Below are 18831 nucleotides of genomic sequence, written 5' to 3' on the forward strand. Positions count from 1 at the left end.
CCGGAGGGTTCCATCTCACAATAGCCGCTGCCATGTCGCTGCCCCCCCACCTGGCACGGGTGGTTGCGCCCCGCGCGGTCCGTTAAGACGCCAACGGCCGCGGCGAAAGATGGGGGGGGTACGGTAGCGTGCCCCGTGCTACCTGCGAGCCACGCTGGTCCTTCCACTGCTTAAGCTGCTGCGAGGCGTGGTCCGAGCTGCCGGCCATGTTGCGGGCTCCGAGACCCCCGAGCGGGCTGCAGGAGGTGAGGCGCTACGAGCAAGCCAGCTGTCGCCTGCGAAGCGCGGAGCGGAGCACAGCTCAGAACAGCACTGGCTCTTCGCCTGCGTCTGACAGGCAGGGATAAGATCACAGCCGCGGGCGGCTACTACTGTCACCCGGAGCGGGCCCCTCATTGGTCAGTAGCTTCGCCACCTCGGGCTCTGATTGGGTGGGGCGCGCGCCAATTAGCGAGAAGGAACCGCCTCTCCAGGGAGCGGGCTGGGGGGCGGGTCTGCCAGTGCCTGTGCTCGCCATGGGGGTGGCGTATCTTGCCTCACTGCTTGATCGCCTTCCTGACGGCTGAGCTTTTGCAGGGGTTGAGCACAGGGGAGACCCTGGGCAAGCTGTAGAGCCTCCAAGAGCTCTTGTCGGGAGGGGAAACCCTGGTATCCCCCTTGTCAAGTGCAGCGTTTGGGAGTTGAGAATTGCTTCTGCTCTTCCACTTTCATGGTGGTGAGAGGGGGTGGAAATTGCCTCCTGCCGCCCACAGACCCCTGGCAGGAGGAGTTGGGTTCCAGCACTTCGGTTGGCAAGTCGTATTTTTAGTAGCATAGCTTGTTTCCTGCCTTATCTTGAAGGGGGAAAGGTTAAACGGCCGTCTGGCCTGTGTCCACAGTCTCGTGATCCTTTCAGTTTGCACTGGGACCGGTGGACCTTTTGCCCAGCAGGCCACATCTCTCTCTCTTGAGTTAGCTGAAAATGGGAGGACTTTTTAACCCCATACAGGTTCGGCCCTGAGATTACTCCATTAGTTGGAGTAACTACCGTGTCTTTCCAGCACCCCCTCCCCCACTTTTTTTCCACTGCTGGGTTTTGGAGTAGCTTTTGCTGGATGGTGTTGCTCTAAAGCACTGGTTCTCAACCTTTTTTGCGCCAGGACCCATTTGTAAACGTCCATGGCCAGTCCTGACCCAGTAAATAGTTTAAGTAGAAAACAGTGCCCCCAGCCCTGCAGGTGCTCCTAATTCCCAACCCACAGCCCCCACACCCCCAGCCCTGTGGATGCCCTTCACTCCTGACCCACTGCCCTCAGGTCCCAGCCTCCCAGTGTGTGAGGTGGGCACATGCTCCCCCAGATTTGTGCACCCATAGCAGGCACAGGGCTGCAGCCTGGCTGGACTGACATGGACAGGAGCCACCTCCATGGCCCAGCAGGCAGGACCTGACACAGGAGGATGGAGCAGAGTGGCAAGACTCATTACCTGCCACCCCACCTCCTCTTCTGGGTAGAGGCATGGCATAAGGGGAAGTGACAGCAGTGCCTGGACTAAGGCAGGGAGTTGCTGGAGTTGCTGTCCATTCTGCTGACTGCTGCACATGCAAGTGGCGCCTGATCGCCCTCTTTCCAGGGGAAACCCGCCATTTCCCACATTTTTCTCTTTTAAAAGATAATCTATTTTTCAAGTCAGTTCATAACCCTTTTATATATTTCTGCGACCCACTTTTGGGTCACAACCCACAGGTTGAGAAATGCTGCTCTAAAGGCAGAGGGACAAGCTACAGTTCTAATTGCTGTTGTTTTTGCAGCAGTGAACCTACTACCCTAGGACAGGCGTGGGCAAAATACGGCCCGCGGGCCAGATGCGGCCCGCCAGCCCATTCTACCTGGCTGCCCATTCAAAGATGACAGGCAGACAGTGGCAGCAGGACCCAATAGGAGCCTGTGGTGGAGCAGCAAGGCGAGCCTGGTTCCACCTCACCTCTCTCACCCTCAGCCCCAAACCCTGAAGCCTGGAGTGGCTCCCTACCCTCATCTGAGTAGAAAGTAAGGCAATATTGGATGGAGTGGGGGGAACCGCTGGAACAGCCCAGGGGCTGGGAGCCCCTGGTGCATCCCAGGCCAGGCTGGAAGCGGGGGCGGAGGGAAGTTGCTGCAGCTGCGGGGGAGGGCTTGGAAGTAGTGGGGGCTGCGGGGCGTGGCAGGAGCACGTGCCACTCAGCCATTGCTTTTTGCCAGTGCTGACCCAGCTGGGCCCATCTCATTCTGAGCAGCATGCAGCAAAGCAGTGGCTGGGCTGGATTTGCCGCATGCTGCTCAGGACTGGTCGGGACAGGACCGGCTGGGTCGGCACCAGCGAGAAGCAGCGGCTGAGCCACGTGCCGCTTGGGGACTGCCCGAGCTCAGCCATGGCTTCCCCTCCCCAGCAAAGCCACGGCTTCTATTTACCTCTGCTGGCCAGTCCCAAGTGGCACACAGCTCAGCCGCCACTTCTTCTCTCCAGTGCCGACTCAGCCAGGCCTGTTGCATCTCAAGCTGCATGCAGGGAAGCAATGGCTGTGCCAGCTTTGCTGCATGCCACTCAGGACCAGACAGGCACCACCGGGTCAGCACCGGCAAGGAGAAGCAGCAGCTGAGCCACATGCCGCTTCCTCGCACCGCTTGAGACAGGTTGGCACCAGAAGGGCAAAAAGCCGTGGCTGAGCCTGTGCCAAGCAGCATGCTAGGAAGTGGCACACAGCTCAGCTGGCTCAGCCACCGCTTTTCCTCACCAGTGGTGACCTGGCCGGGCCCGTCCCGTCCTGAGCAGCACGCAGAAAAGCCGGCCTAGCCGCTGCTTCCCTGCATGCTGCTTGGAATGCGACAGGCCCGGCCCAGGCAGCACCAGCAAGGGGAAGCAGCAGCTGGGCTGTGTGCCGCTTGGGACTGGACAGGCCAGGTCAGCAGAGGTAAGTGCACAGCTTTGCGCAGCTGTTCCCAGAGCCCCAGGGGCTCCTGCCGTGACCCGGCCAGGCCAGGCTCCACTTTGGGTGCCGCTGGCAGCCCAAATGTGGCCCAGTCTCTCTCCCTTTCCCTCTCCCTCCTTCCTTCCCTCTCTCTTCCCTCACTCTCTTCCCTCTATTTTTTTCTTCCCTCTGTCTTCTCTCTATGAAGTTTTATTTATGGTCACTAGGTTTAGAATTTTTAGAAAACCTGGTATTTACCATACAACAGGAACGTTTATGATTATTAACTATATTAATATGCAGTGTATCCTGCCACATACCCCCTGCCCCAGTTTTCTTTTTTTGGCATTTCAGCACTCCAGAGTCTTACAATGGGGTCTTGGCACTCCAGCCAAAAAACATTGCCTACCCTGACATAGACCATGTGACAGAGTATAACTTCCAGTTCCAAGGCCCTACTACCCCCTCCCAAAAGGAGTACTTCTGGGGGCAAAGGGAGGGACGTCCAGTGGCAAAGGATAGGGTTAGGGAGCAGGACTTCCAGCCACAAGATGGCGACCAGGGAGCGGGACAACTGTCAAGGAGCGGGGCTACCCATGCAGCCCTTGACAGCTCACCAAAATTCATGAACTGGCCCTCCACCTGAAATAATTGCCCACTCCTGCCCTCGGAACATAATGACCCAGGAGGCTCAATCCAATCCCCTGCTATCACAGGTAGCCACTCCCTATGATCCTTTTCATGTACTGGTCAGACCATTTTAAAAACATAAAAGCTTCCAAAAAAACCTGAAACTCGCATGTTCCAACATTCATTTCACCACCGTTACTAGAACTGTGCTTCTCTGATAGAACCCTAATCATTTCCAGGCCATACTTATTCAGCGTCAGTCCATTCCCTTTGGTAACATCTGGGGATTATATAATCATATGCAGTTTACCATATGTAGTACTATATTATGATTGTACTCTTGTAGAGGCCTTGACCAACTTTGTTCCTGGGGCAGGCCTAGTGAACTGAAAGTGCTGAACTACTAAGACAGACAAGGTTCTTTGGGTGAATCTGATATCTTTTATTAGACCAACTTAAATAGTTGGAAAACAATTTTTTAGCAAGCTTTCATGTTTAAAAACCCTTCATCAGGCTGAGGAAGTCTCTGCACTTGGTGTGTGCTCTTCGTGAATTAAATGAATAGTAAAAAGGCTAGGCTGGTCTACATGCAAGATAGGCAATCAGTGAAGATGTAAATTGAGGAGTCAGTGGGTGAGAGACAGGCTGGGTTGGGGTGGAGAAGGGGGTGAATGTAGCAGTTAAATAGTGGAGAGGTACCTTGGGAGTCAGATGTCAGGCAGCTTATAATGTGTCATAAATCCAATGTCTATATTTAGTCCATGATTTTTAGGTTGATGAAGTGAAGTTCATAGGTTCATCTCTGAGAAGTGTTTTGTAAGTTATCTTTGAGGATTAGAACTGAGAGACTGGAGAGAGAGTGGTTTTCTTGTGAGAAATGTGCCCCCACTGGTAATTGGGTATTATTGTCTTTGATAAATTTCCGGTGTGCATTCATTCTGGTGCGCAGTTGTTGTTTGTTCTCTATATTTTCCATCAGGGCATTTGGTACACTGGATGAGATGTATTACATTTCTGGAGGTGTAGCTGTAAGACCCAGGAATGGTGATGGGTCTGTTGTGGGATGTAATAATTGTGGGGGTGGTGGCAGGTTTTGCATTTCTTGTCATGGCATGGACTGGATCTATTGGGTATGTTCTGGGCCTAGGGAAGTCTGCTTCTGGTGATGAGTTTAGCGAGGTTCGGTGCTTGTTTGAAGGCTAGGATGGGTGGTTCTGGGAAGATCTCTTTAAGAATAGGGTCTTCTTCTAGTATGGGTTGCAATTGTTTGAGGATTTTCTGTATGGGTTTGAGGGAGGGGTAATATGTCATAACCAGCAGCGTGCGATTCATGGGGGGGGGTTCTTCTGTACTGCAGCAATTCTTCATGTGATATCCGGTGGCTCTTTCAAACATGCGATCTATCTCTCTGGAGGAGTCTCCTTGTTGGGTGAAAACCTTTTTAAGATTGGCAAGGTGGCAATCCTGGGTGTTCTCAGTGTAAATTCAGTGGTATCTGATATATTGATGACATCTTTACCATTTGGACTGAAAACCTTCAATCTCTGATTGAGTTCCACCAGAAATTCAACAATCATCATCCCTCCATCTGACTATCTCTTGAATACTCCAGCACCAACATCTCCTTTTTAGACACAATAATCAGTATCCAGCATGGTAAAATACAGACCAAGTTATACAAAAAACACACAGACCAACATACATATCAGCACAGAACCAGGAATCACCTCAAACACACCAAGAAAGCTGTGATATACAGCCAAGCCCTCAGCTTATTATTAAGTACCATAGATGGATGAGGAAACTAATCCTGCCTAAGTAGCTACAATTAAAGGTAATGCCAAAGATAAGAAGTTTCTGCTATTAGATTTGTCAGAGTATTGTTTAAGTGGATTGGTCTGCCACCAACAAAATAAGTCCTGCCTACTAATTTCCTTTCAGGTGACCCCAGTTAGAGTTGATTCAGCTCAGTGTAGTACTGAATGGCTCAGAGTGCACCTGAGCACCACTCCAGTGCCACTCCCAGGTTCTCCCAAGATAATGGGAACATAGATTAGTGATTCTCAATTAGTGTGATGCAGCATCTATTTAAGGGTGATTCACAAATTAAACCTAGAGATTTCAAATAAGAATCTATACTGTCAAAAACATTCTGATGTGTGTCCTCTTTCTGTCTTTGCAACAGAAGTGCTCTATTATTTTTTCATTGTCAAGAAATGAGTAAAAGCTGAGACCTGGTATTTTCTAAGTGCCTTAAATCTAAAAAGTTGAGAACCACCGTTGTAGATATGCCCATTAAAAATCATTACAATGACCACTTAAAAAGTAGTTCGAGCTGTTTTTTTTCCAAGATCACAAAACAAAGGGACTTCCTGAATGTTCCAGCATAGTAACATTCCATGTAAAACTTAACCCTTGAGCCCTCACTTTCAGAATGGATTTGGATAAATATTCCACTCCTGTGCTCTGCAACTCCAAAGGAAAAGTGGGAAACTTTTGCCTTTGACTTTCTCATACTCTTTTCCTTTCTGTTGTTGTGGTGGATGTTTCGTGCTCTACCAATCAAGTATATTTGGATTGTTCAAATCATCTTCTAGTCATCTAAGGAATTAATTGGAAAGGGGGTCAATTTAACAACATACTATTAAGTGACAAATAATGAATGGAGTCCCTCCTTTGAGCAACTGTAGCCATCATGGTGCATTCCAGCAGGGGAGTAATGCATCCATCTGGAGGGGACAGTGGCATGGTCACATACATCCTCCTTCCACATCATAGGTAACATGCTGGGAGCTCCAGTTCCCCTAGCCCCAGAGTCCTGGTTCCCAAGCAGTGTCCAAAGCAGAGCTGGTGAGGCAGCAAGCAGGGAACAGGTAAAGAAGCCCAGCACCCTGTATTACAGTAGCCCTGGCTGGAGTGGAGCAGGAGGAACTCTGGGTCTTCCCCTCAACCCCGGGTCAGCTGGGGACAATGGTGGCAGTGGGTCTCCCTTTCTGCACCCAGAGGCAAACCCTGCTGGAGAAGGGGAGGGGATTGATGGTGTCTGTGTTGGAGGGGAGAGAGTGCCAAGAGTTGGAGGGGGAGGGAATTGTACCTGCTTTGGGGATTCAAAATGTCATCAACAGCTGCTCTCATGGCACTATCTGTCCCTAGGCACAGCTGGGCTGTAATCACCCCTGCAGAACTGTGGCTTCTCCCATGCCCCCTTTTTCATATTCCTGGATCCACCAATGATTTCCAGTCACTATAAAAGGATGATCCCTTCTAAGGACTCATCAAGAAGAAGAAAAAAAATGAGGAAATAGAACAATATGCAAATTATTTAAAAATCAATTTTATTTACTTGTAAGCAGCAGAATGAAAGTGTGTCTGTAAGAGGGACTGAACTGTTACCTGTCAGGTCTGTCTTCCTTAGAGAGGCCTGGCACCCAGATTGCTGGACTTACAAAGGACTTTTTCTATCCCCCCACCCCCAACACATACCTCATCTAACCAGAACTAAGCAGAAGAAAAGTTTAATAGGCATCTGAGAGCTTTCTCTTCCTTTTTCTTTGTTCTCTTTTTTCTCTTTTCTTTCTTATCAGACTAAGCTCCTTCAGAAAGGTCCCTCTCTCATAGAACCTCCTGTAACTTTTAAGTTAAGAACTGTGCTGGAATAAATTTAGGACCATGCCATAAAGAGTTAAGAGTTGTACTTTAGAACTAAGATTTTAGAGTAATACTCTGTCAGCATGAGATCTGAGTGACTGTAAAAGAGGCTTTTTGATAGTAATCATTAGTGTGATAAGGGAAATGGAGATGTCTGGAAAACCCCTCTTAGCTGCTGAGGCAGGAGAAACCCTGCAGGTTAGAGAGATGGGTAATGAAGAAGGGAAAATGCCCCTGGGAAAGAGGGTGCTTCAAGGGGGAGAATCTCCTGACTGAGGCAGGTTTGAGTTTTGAACAGTATTGCACCACTCTTAAGCCACATGGTAGTGCAAAAGATGCAGCTGCTGCCTGGGCATTGTTTTATGCATGTTTGGAACTGATTGAAATGTTAAAGGGGAAGCAGGAGCTGGAGCTGAAGCTGGAGCTTGAAAAAGAACAGTTACAATAGCGTTTGAAAGACTGAGAGATAAATGGGTGTGACTTTATAGCAGAAAAGCTTAATCTTGTAACAGAACTGAGAGTGAGAGCCTCTGGGGCCTGTGAATAGGCTAGAAGCAATACAATGCATGTCCCTGTGGAAGACAAGATGGAATGATTGAGAAGCTGGGCATGGTGATGGAAGAAAAGAGAGAGGTTGGAGCAAAGGGCAGATTGTTATGGAAAGGATCATGGCTATCCAACTTCTAAGCCCCAGAAGGCCACACACCCTGAGGACTGCTTGGATGTGGGAGGCAGCAGGCTTGCCAGGACACATGGCTGTGTGAAGTCTGTCCCCCACCCCAATCCCTATATGCCAGGGGTGGACAAAATGCAGCCCGGGAGCCGGATGCAGCCTGCCAGGCCATTCTATCTGGCCCACGGGGCCCCTAAAATTTTTAGAAAATTAATATTTATCTGCCCTGGGCTGCCTGTTATGTGGCCCTTGATGGCTTGCCAAAACTCAGTAAGCAGCCCTGTGCCCAAAATAATTGCCCACCCCTGCTATACACCCACATGGATATCTCCCATTGCTGTACCAGGCACCCCACTCCCTGGTGCATTGCTCAGGCTTGAGAGTGTGACACCCTCACCTGCTGCAGTGCACAGGCACATGAGTGTAATTCCCCTCCTCACTGCAACAATCAAACACACAAGCACGATTCCCCCACCCTGTTGCAATGTGGGCCCTCATGGGCAGCTGTCCTACCACGGCTGAGGATGCTCCTGCCCCACTGTTGCACCAGGTGGGCATTATCCCGTACGCATGGCTCTGTTCCCCTCACTCTCCCCCACACAGCCCCAAACCCATCCTCAGATCTCTGTGCCACTCTCCATAAGCACCCCACTTCCTGGACCAGAGGCAAAAAGCAGCCACCAGAGGACGTGAAACCTAGACTCTAGCTGCTGTTACAGCCAAAGTGATGGGGGCAGCAGCAGAGCAGGAAGCCAGGGGCTGCAAATTAACCCCTCGCAGGCCACCTTCAGTCCACAAACTGCCAATTGGACAGTCCTGGTGTAAAACTGGGAACATATTAATAAATTCCAATTTGATGCAGTTGTGGCTGGAAAGTCAATGGAAAAACTCAGAGAGGCTAAATATCAAATCTACAAGAAAGAGATATTACTTTTGTAATTTCATTTTGCATGGATTTAAAGAAGGGAAATCATTATGTGTTAGAGGCCATAGAGGAATATAACCATAATGGGCATGATAGTCTAGGAGTCTTTTCTTTAAAATGTACAAGTTTTTAAAGTAGCTATTTCCCAAGTGAGCATTTCAGAAGCTATTTGAGTTTTAAAAGTAAATACCTGATTCTTTGGTGATAGCAGTACATTGTAATGTAAAATAAAGGAAGTTTCCTACAAAGAGATAGTTGAGGAGTTTAGCTAAACACAGTTGAAAAAATCTTTTTCCTATTTACTACTGGCAAAAAATACTCATTTATATATTTCTGCTTCATATATTGACATGAATATGAACTGATTTTTGCAGATTCCAAAAGCAAACACATTCAAGTCAAAACACATTTAGTAATTATAACTTTATGAGAAAGAAGTATTCCATGGGTTTCCCAATGTCTCTTCTCAGTTTGCCTGTTTAGATTACAAGTTTCTGCGGCAAAGTATCAATGACCAGTACCTGTATCATCACATCGCACCTCTTCTCCCTCAGAATATTGGCTAGTGGCCTGTATTTGGTCAGCTTTCATTCCCAGGCCTCAGCAAAAACCTGCTACCGGTCCTCGAGCAGGATGGTCCCATTGATCATCAGGACCCTTTGGTTGTCTTTGTTCATTCCACAAGGGTGGCGTGGTTCACAGCTATTGGTTTGAATGTTGCTGAGATGGCTTTCATCAGCCAGTCCTGGATGACGTTGTGAAAGAGTTATCACACTCTCTCATGGGGCAGGGCTTTACTCTCATATTCACACCCCTGGCACCTCTTGTCTTGGTTTCTGTAGCATATGGTACCATTGAGAAGGAGGCAGTTGAGATGGGCCCAATGGATGAAGCACCAGTCTGAAAAGCATGTGAAGTTCCCATGAGGCATGAAGTGGTCACTGGTCTCCCACTTCAAGGTGGCCTTGAAGACTTTGCCCTGGTTAGGTTTCACCTTCAGGTTACCAGTGTATTTGGCCCGCACAGCATCCTTCAGGAACTTCTCCAGGAAGGTCCTGATGCAGAGGGATGATGGTGATGCGGTTGGGTCTAGGAGAGCAAGACCCCCAGTTCCTGACACTCCTTGTACCATGTCCAGTAGGAGCTAATGTGCTTCCCAAAATGCTGCATGGCATTGCATGCTCAGCACCACAGCAAGGCAAAGTCTATACTCTCTCTCCCAAACTTGCCTTCTATCAATCTGCTCAGGATGTTGGATGGTACCTGGCAATATTCTTCTTGGTAGTCTTAGGGCACTGGTGGCATCAGGGCAGGTCAGGAGACAGAAAGCATGGGTCACTACTGCAGCGTTGCAGAGGTCTTCTTCACAAGGGATGTTAGCATGTCCCTGCTGATAGGAAATGTGTAGGATCTTATTGCTGGTCTGTAGCAGCAGGTGTATCCATTTCCTGAAGAGCCACTTGATTTCAGCATCCGTTTTCTTGCAGAGATATTCTGGGGACTGCTGAGCTTCTCAAGATGAACAAAATGTGGTGGATGAGGAAGGTGTTCAGGGCATCTATCTTCTGCCAGGGCACCAGCAGAGAGGAATCTAGCTTGTGGGCATCCTGCACAATCCCATGGATGGTCTCTTCTGGTGTCTGTCTTGGTGGCTGGTGGGCATGCCCAGGTTGGGGTAGCTCCTGCTCTCCTTCAGATGTCTCATGAACTTGCCTGGATCTTGACAGTGCCACTGATGTGCAGGGTGTCACACTTGGTAGCATTGAAGAAGAGCCCCATCCACCCAGCTGCCTTGGAGCTGTTGTCTAGCATCTTCTGGAATTGTTCAGGCTCACTAGTAAGGAGGACTAGGTTTTTTATGTAGGTGGGGATGTTCATCTTGCATCCATAGAGGTTGATCCCTCCTGGGCCCTCTGCCACTACTCAGAGGAGTGGCGCTATAGCCCAGTTAAAGACAGTCATGTTGAGTGGGCAGCCTTGCCTCACCTCAATCTGGATTGGAATGTCCTGGGTTTTACCCTCCGATGACCAGTGGTGGTAGTGAAGCCATCATAGAGCTCCTGGATGCATTGGATGGCTTGATCCAGCAACTCAAGCTCTTGGAAAGAGTTGGGGGCATGAGCCAAACATTGGAGAGGTCCAGCCACGTTACCACACACTGGCATCTTGCCCTCCTGGTGTCATCCAGGACCATCTGCAGTACAAAGTTGTGTTCATAGCAGCCCTTGTTGAAGAAAGCCTTTCTGGGTCAGGCTGATAAGGCCACCTTCACTACCCAGTCCGTGATCTGGGCTGCAAAGCAGCTGACCTGTAGCTTGTACCTGGTGGAGGAAAGGGTGATGGGTCTTTAGTTGCTCAGGTTATGCTTCCTTTTCTTGTGAATGAGCATAGTCATGGCTATCTTCCAGGAGGTGGGCATGCAGCAGAACTCCTTGTACTGGTTGAAGAACAGCAACATGAGCATGAGGCATGACACAGGCTTCTCTAAGATATCCATAGGCCAAAGAATGGGGTGGGCCACCCGGGTCATGGCCTTACCAACTTTTAGCACATTCATTTAGCTAGCTATGCAGTTAAAAAAAATAGCTATACTTTTTTAACCGGAATGACAATTGCATATTTTTGGGTTATATATATTAACATGCTAAAAGCTGCTGGATCCTCTTCCTGGATTGCTCTGCCTTCCCATGCTAGGGTTTTGGGGCTTCTGTGGCAGAGGTGGTTGGGTTGTTTGTTGAGCTGCTGCATCCTTGAGGTTGCCTGATTGAGCAACAGCTGACAGCTCTTCAGTTACTCTGTTTATCAAAGCTTTGAAGGTCTAGAAAGCTGTGGACTTGCTGAGCCCCTCCATCTAGATCGCCTTCCAGGGTGTGGTGGGTCTTTGCAGTGGCTTGAGCAATTTGGCTGCTCAAGGGAAGCCTGGGAAGCTGGGTTGGTGGCAGCAGGAGCCTCTGGAGTTCCTGGGGTATTCCTGAAGGCAGGGCTGCAGTAGCTTCTTGTGTCTGGGGGAGGAACACGGGGGGGAGGAGTGCATGGAATCATGACCAGAGCAGCTGGCCTTGCTGCATTAGGCTCCTTTGTCCTGGGCTGGCTCTGGGTAGTGGGCATGGCTGGAGCAGCTGGTTGTGATGTGATGGGCTCCTTCATTGCAGGGTGGCTCTGGCACAATCAGGAGGGATTTCAGCAGTTTCAGTGCTTCTGCATGCATTGCAGAAGGCACAAAGGAATAACAGACACTTCTTGTGCATGCACTGCAAGTGCTACTGGAAGTCATTGGTGAGGCAGGCAGAGAGCATACCTGATCTGAGCCGGAAAGGCTGAGAAGTAAATGTTTCAAAACTTCAATGTTTTTGAAGTTCAGTGTCCTTTAGAATGGTTTCCATGTTACCTTTCAGAGGAAGACACTGTTCCCCCACCTCACCATCCCTTTTGCTGTATCTAGCTATCCTTAATTAATTTTTTACTTGCCTTTGGCTGTCTGATCTCCAGCCTCATGGAAAACCCTAAAAAACAGCAAGAATCTATATCAGATTATTATTTTGTGGCATAATGCACTTTACATGATGCTTCTTGCCAGACTTCGCATCTGCCCTCTCTAGGGTTGATCTGGTACAGATATACAGACACTTACTTCATAGTTCCACCTCCTATACTGGCTTCCCTGAGCTGATGAACTAGAAATAAGTGTCAGGCCACAGGAAGCTCCCACAGTCTAGATGTATCCAACCCTTTTCATAAAAGCCAGCCAGGAAATCACTTTGTTTGTGATACTAGGAAGAAGTCAGATCATCTCTTCCTATGAAAATTGAGGGTGATCAGCCAACGTGTTCCAATGCAATCTATTTCCAACTAGTAAATATAACCCTTAGTTTATACATGACAAATTGCTTCAACTAAAAACCAGCCAACCTCCTCAGGTTTGTTTTTATTTGGGGATAATGCAACGTCTTGTTTGCCTGGGTAAATCTGCTATAAGTGAAGTAACCTAACTTCAAACAATCCAAAATTAATCAACTTTATTTACCTGAGAAGGCTGAATCTCTGTAGGTGCATGTCTTTTTCAGACATAATCCAAACCTCACTCCACCCTTAAATTAAGCTTCTTAATTTAATTAATGTGAGATTAATTATTAAGAATATTAAGCGTTCATAGCACAATGATGAGAGCAGTCACCTGGAAGGAAGGAGCCTTGATCTCCAGTTCTGCTTCTAACAATGCTTATATATTTTGCATTGATCAATCACTGCATAAAGTTCCTAAAAAAAACGCTAGGCTGCCAAATCACATGGACAATAAGCTGAATATGAGCCATCAGTGTACCTTTGTTGTGAAGAAGGCTAACGGTATACTGGGCTTTATTAGCAGAATTGTTGCCAGCAGATCAAGGGAATTGATTATTCCCCTCTACTCAGCACTGTTGAGGCCACATCTGGAGTACTGTGTTCAGTTTTGGGCCCCCCACTACAGAAACAATGTGGACAAATTGGAGAGAGTCCAGTGAAGGGCAACAAAAATGGTTTAGGGGGCTGGGGCACATGACTTCTGAGAAGTGGCTGAGGAAACTGGGCTTATTTAGTCTGGAGAAGAGAAGACTGAGGGAATTTAATACCAGCCTTCAACTACCTGAAGCGGGGTTCAAAAGAGGATGGAGTTAGACTGTTCTCAGTGGTGGCAGATGACAAAACAAGGAGCAATGGTCTCAAGTTGCAGCATGGGAAGTTTACATTAGGTATTAGGAAAAACTCTCTCACTAGGAGGGTAGTGAAGAACTGGAAAAAGTGTGTGGAATCTCCATCCTTGGAGGTTTTTAAGACCTGGCTAGACAAAGCCTTGACTGGGATGATCTAGTTGGAGCTGGTTCTGCTTTGCGCACAGGGTTGGATTAGATGACTTCCTGGGGTCTCTTCCAACCCTAATTTTCTGTTTCTATGATTGTATGATCATGTCTCCTCTTACTTTCTAGCCCCATGAATTTTGCTTTCTTTACTGCAGAGTTGCATGACTTCAACAAGAGGGATATGGAATAATCCTAGCCTAGTCTTGCCAGTAGGCCAGTGTTAATGAATGTGTGTAAGTGCCCACTAATGGGAGGAAATGAGGAGGCAGCACAAGAACCTTCAAATATACAGCCATTTTTCAGAGCTGGCTTTAAATAAGAAGTGACATGAAAGACTGCACCCTAGCAGGAAACATATTTTACTGATATTGTAAACACAAATGGTATGAAATATAAAAAATGAATACTTCTCTCTCAGTTGTAAAGAAAAATAATGGCAAAGAACCTTAAATATTTTGATGATGTAGCTCATGATTATACAACATTTTGAACATATAAATCAATAGTAAGAATGGATGAAGGGGGGGAGGTTGTTTTGGCAGTGTTTATTGCTCATTCAATATCAGTTTCACACTTGAGGCATTTCTGGCTATGAAACTTGTGAAGCATGATTTATTAAGTGAGAAGATATCTTTTATTGGACATATTTTACAGCTGGGAGGAGCACATCTCTCCAAACTATAAAGCTAGTCCAATAGAAGATATTACCTTACCTCACAAATCTTGCTTCTCACATATTCCCTGGATCACCATAGCTATATCACCAACATGGGAAACTCCTAACAGCCAGGATGTCAGTAAAAGCCAAAGAAACACGAACACAATCTGGAGGACCAGAGAGATCCAGCAAAGGTCAGAGGCTGTAGCATACCCTAGAGGTCACAAAAACGTTCTGAATGATAGCTTCTGTTTCTGGTATGTTAATTCAGACCTTCACAGAATAGTTATAATCATAGTATATGGACAGTCAAACAGAAGTCCATAAGTATATTCTCAAAAGCTTGAGATAACAAAAATACTGAAATCAACAATATTCTACTGTGGATCCAAAACTACTGCTCTTCCACTTAGTTGTATCATATAACAACAGTTCTTGCATGAGTTTCTAGTGCAAATCAGCACCCCCAGACCCTTTCTACCCCTTTTGCAAGACAATTTTGGTACTCGCCAACAGCAGACAGTACACACAAACACATGATGGCAGCTACAGAAACATGTCGCAGACAATGACTGAAGAGAACAGATCCACACAGGAGACTATATTTTGGTGCATGTCAGTCCCACAATGCACCACACAAAGCAGCTGACTGCAGGCTTGCACCACACTGATCACATAAGAGTGAATTTACCTTGCATATAATGATTTTTTCATATAAAAAGGGTCATCACAGAAGAGCGAATTTGCACATACAGAACCCACATAAAGTGAGGGAAACCTGTGCACACAGAAGATAGTTTAAGAGGAATATAGAATGCCTTTCATACCACTGTAATAGAAGAGAACAAGAAGTAGAATACTTTTAATCTGCATGCAAACAGAGATAAGAAAAAGGGTTTATATTATTGTAGGTCAAAATGATAGAAGAGAGGAGCTATCATGTAAGTAGCAAGGTAAAATCCTTGCAGCACGCACTGGAAGGAAATCCTGTTAGCACCCAGATGCACACTCACTTCCAAGCACATGCAGAAAAGTACGATATGTCAAATTGAAATGTACAAGTAGATAAAAATCAAGGTCAAGGCTGTGCTTCATTAGAGGCTGGGGATGAACATATACAAGCTGCCTCTGAAGGGCTGATATTAAGCCATTATATGTGAGGTGTGAATTGAGGACTGATGGAATGCAAAATGGGAAACAATCATGTGTCTATATATAGATGTGAATGATTCTGGTAACAGGATACAATTAAATAAGCTGTCATATGTTAGGAAATGTATTGGTCAGTAATTTGTCTTATTATTGCTGTGGTTTAGTTAGAAAATTTAAATGACAAAAATTACAACCTGCTATGTAAAACAAAATACATGGGGTGGGGAAAAAAAGTCTATGTGATCGGATGGGACTGCTTGGAGCCTGGTCCAATAAGGGTGAAAGTGCAAGAGGCAAAAGAGGCTTTAGGCCTTACTGCCAGACAGCAGACCTGCTGTTGAGTTCTTTGAATCTATAAGCCAGGTCAGCAAGGTGCAAAGTGGTAAAGGGAAAAGAAAATGTGGGAAGCTAGAACAAAAGTGATGTAAAAAATGAGGAGCACCAGTTCCTATTTCAAATGATTCATTGTGTTTTTTATGTCTTTTCCTATTCTGCTTTGGTGTTACTCTCAAGGCAGGTCTCTTGTTTAAGTTGCTTGGGAGTGAGTTTTATCCATTCAGAGATGGGAGAGAGAAACGCACTGTTTTTCTGGGGGATCTTGCTTATTCTTCCTGCTTTGTTTTCCTCTCCTGCACTTCAGATTTGTTTAATTTCTCAGGAGCCTATAAGATTTGATGATCCTAAAGCAGCTATATATCTACAGACAAACCAAACAAACTTTAACAAGAAAGTTACTAGCCATGGATGGTGAGTGCCAAGGTAGGCAAGGTAAGAAATAATTTTTTTCTTAAAATTAATTCATTCAGAGGCATGCATTTCACAAAAGGAAAATTGCACCTGACAACCATTTAGGTGGTTTCAGAGAAGTTTAGTTTGGAGATTAAGAGGAACTTTCTGACTATGAGGGTGGTTAAGCATTGTAATAGGCTAACTAAAGAATTCATGGAATTCCCATCCTTCGAAGTTTTCAAGAACAGGTTAGACATCTCTGGCTGGGTTAGTTTAGTCAGGGGCGATTCTGCCTTGAGCTAGAGATCAGACTAGACGACCTCATGAGATCCCTTCCAGGCCTACTTTCATGTGATCCTATGACAATGACAATGCAGAAGTTGTGCTACATATATATTATTATGTCTTTGCATGATACTTGGTGCTTTGGATATCTAAGTTTTACATTTCTGATGGAAAACAACATCAGAAAACAACTTCTTTACGGCAGACATTGTAGAATGTTTGTTATACTCATGTTGTCCTTTGACTCCTGAGGATTTATTAGCCAGAGTTCCAATAAACTAAAATTTATAGACCATCTTCGTGAATTCACTGCAACATTTCCAGCAATATATAAAGCATTTGATAGTAGTTATCAATATGCATATTTCATAGATTTCATAGACATTAGGGCTGGAAGGGACCTCGGAAGATCATCGAGTCCAGCCCCCTGCCCAAGGGGCAGGAAGTCGACTGGGGTCATAGGAGCCCAGCAAGATAAGCATCCAAATTTCTCTTGAAGGAGTTCAATGTGGGTGCTTGAACCGCCTCCAGCGGCAGGCTATTCCAGACCTTGCGGGCTCGGACAGTAAAGAAATTCTTCCTTATGTCCAGCCTGAAACGGTCTTGCTGGAGTTTATAACCGTTTGACCTTGTCATCCCTTGGGGCGCTCTGATGAACAATCATTCCCTCAGATCCTGGTGAACACCCCTGAATAACTTATAGGTGGCCATCAAATCGCCCCTGAGCCGGCACTTTTCCAGGCTAAAGAGCCCCATAGCTCTCAGCCTGTTGTCATAAGGTCTGTTTTCCTGACCTCTGATCATGCATGTGGCTCTTCTCTGAACTCTCTCAAGTTTATTCACATCCTTTTTGAATTGTGGAGCCCAAAACTGGACACAGTACTCCAGCTGCGGCCTCACCAAGGCCGAGTACAACGGAAGAATGACGTCCCGGGATTTACTTGAGAAGCATCAATGGATGCAGTCCATTTTGCTTGCTTTACTAGCTGCAGCATCACATAGAAGGCTCATGTTCATCTTGTGGTCAATCATGACCCCCAAGTCCTTTTCATCTGTAGTGCCAGCCAACGTAGCACTGCTGAGCCTATAAGGATGCTGCAGACTTTTCCTCCCAAGGTGGAGAACCTTGCATTTTTTGGTGTTAAACACCATCAGGTTCTCATCCACCCATTTGCTGAGCCTGTCCACGTCAGCCTGGATTGCCCTCCTGTCCTTAGGTGTGGACGCTTTACCCCAGAGTTTGGTATCATTGGTGAACTTGGCCAGTCTGCTTCTGACTCCAATGTCCACATCTTTAATGAAGATGTTGAACAATACAGGTTCAAGGACAGAGCCTTGGGGGACCCCACTGGTCACAGGGCATCATGATGATTGACTTCCGTCAACCACCACCCTCTGGGTCCGATCACTGAGCCAATTCCCCAGCCAGCAGATCGTGGTGGACCCAAGGCCACAGTTGGCCAGTTTTGCCAAGAGGTGATCATGGAGTACCAGATGGAAGGCTTTTTTGAAGTCAAGATATATGACATCAATCTCCTCTCCCTTGTCTAGGTAATAGGTCACCTGGTCATAGAAGAAAATGAGATTGGTCAAGCAAGATCTACCCGCAACAAAACCATGCTGGGTATCCCTCAGGATATTGCCATCAGCTAGTCTGTTAAGGATGACCTCCTTAATAATCTTTTCCAAGACCTTGCCCAGGATAGAGGTCAGGCTGATGGGCCTGTAGTTTGCCAGATCCACTTTCCTCCCTTTCTTGAACATAGGCACCACATTGGCCTTCTTCCAGTCTTTGGGCACTTCACCAGAGTGCCAGGAGTTCTCGAAGATCCATGCCAGGGGCTGGGCTATGATGCTAGCCAGCTCCCTGAGTACCCCAGGGTGTAGATTCTCAGGGCCGGCTGACTTGAAGGTATCCAGCCTCTCAAGGTGTTCCTTCACGAGTTCAGCATTGATGGAGGGCAGGGAATCTTCCTCACCCAGGCCTCCCTGTCCCATAATGGACATGGGTGTCCTGTGGGACTGATGAAAAAACAACGCAAAGTACCCATTTAATAGGTTGGCTGTTTCTTGGGCGTCGGTTGTCAGTTGTACCATCTGGTTTAGCAGAGGTCCAATGTTGCCCTTGCTTTTCCTCTGACTCCCCACATATCTGAAAAAGGACTTTTTATTGTCTTTGATACATGTAGCTAGCTGGATTTCCATCACAGCCTTGGCTTTCCTGGTTCACTCCCTGCAGGACCGGACCAGTGCAGAATATTCCTCCTTGGAGGTGGATATTCATAGATTCATAGATTCGTAGATGTTAGGGTCAGAAGGGACCTCAATAGATCATCAAGTCCGACCCCCTGCATAGGCAGGAAAGAG

At 46.9% G+C, this 18831-nt stretch overlaps 1 protein-coding gene and 1 long non-coding RNA gene across 5 annotated transcripts in view; one reads left to right on the forward strand and one right to left on the reverse strand.

Moving 5' to 3' along the window:
* Positions 1-351, reverse strand: part of CAT (catalase) — a 45493-nt gene extending 45142 nt beyond the window's left edge. The window contains exon 1 of the mRNA XM_006014663.3: positions 143-351. Coding sequence (XP_006014725.1) covers positions 143-208 — 66 coding nt within the window. The 5' untranslated portion in view covers positions 209-351. The remainder of the gene's footprint in view (positions 1-142) is intronic.
* Positions 266-18831, forward strand: part of LOC102373101 — a 35100-nt gene continuing 16534 nt past the window's right edge. Inside the window, exons 1-2 of one of the 4 annotated variants that reach the window (XR_003091829.1) lie at positions 266-398; positions 16109-16218. This is a non-coding gene — a long non-coding RNA (uncharacterized LOC102373101). Of the gene's footprint in view, positions 399-16090; positions 16219-18831 lie in introns of all 4 variants that reach the window. The other 3 variants (XR_003091901.1, XR_003091865.1, XR_003091960.1) reach the window with 3 other exon arrangements.

Source organism: Alligator sinensis, unplaced genomic scaffold (genome assembly GCF_000455745.1).
Source record: "Alligator sinensis unplaced genomic scaffold, ASM45574v1 scaffold442_1, whole genome shotgun sequence".
Classification (NCBI taxonomy): Eukaryota; Metazoa; Chordata; order Crocodylia; family Alligatoridae; genus Alligator; species Alligator sinensis.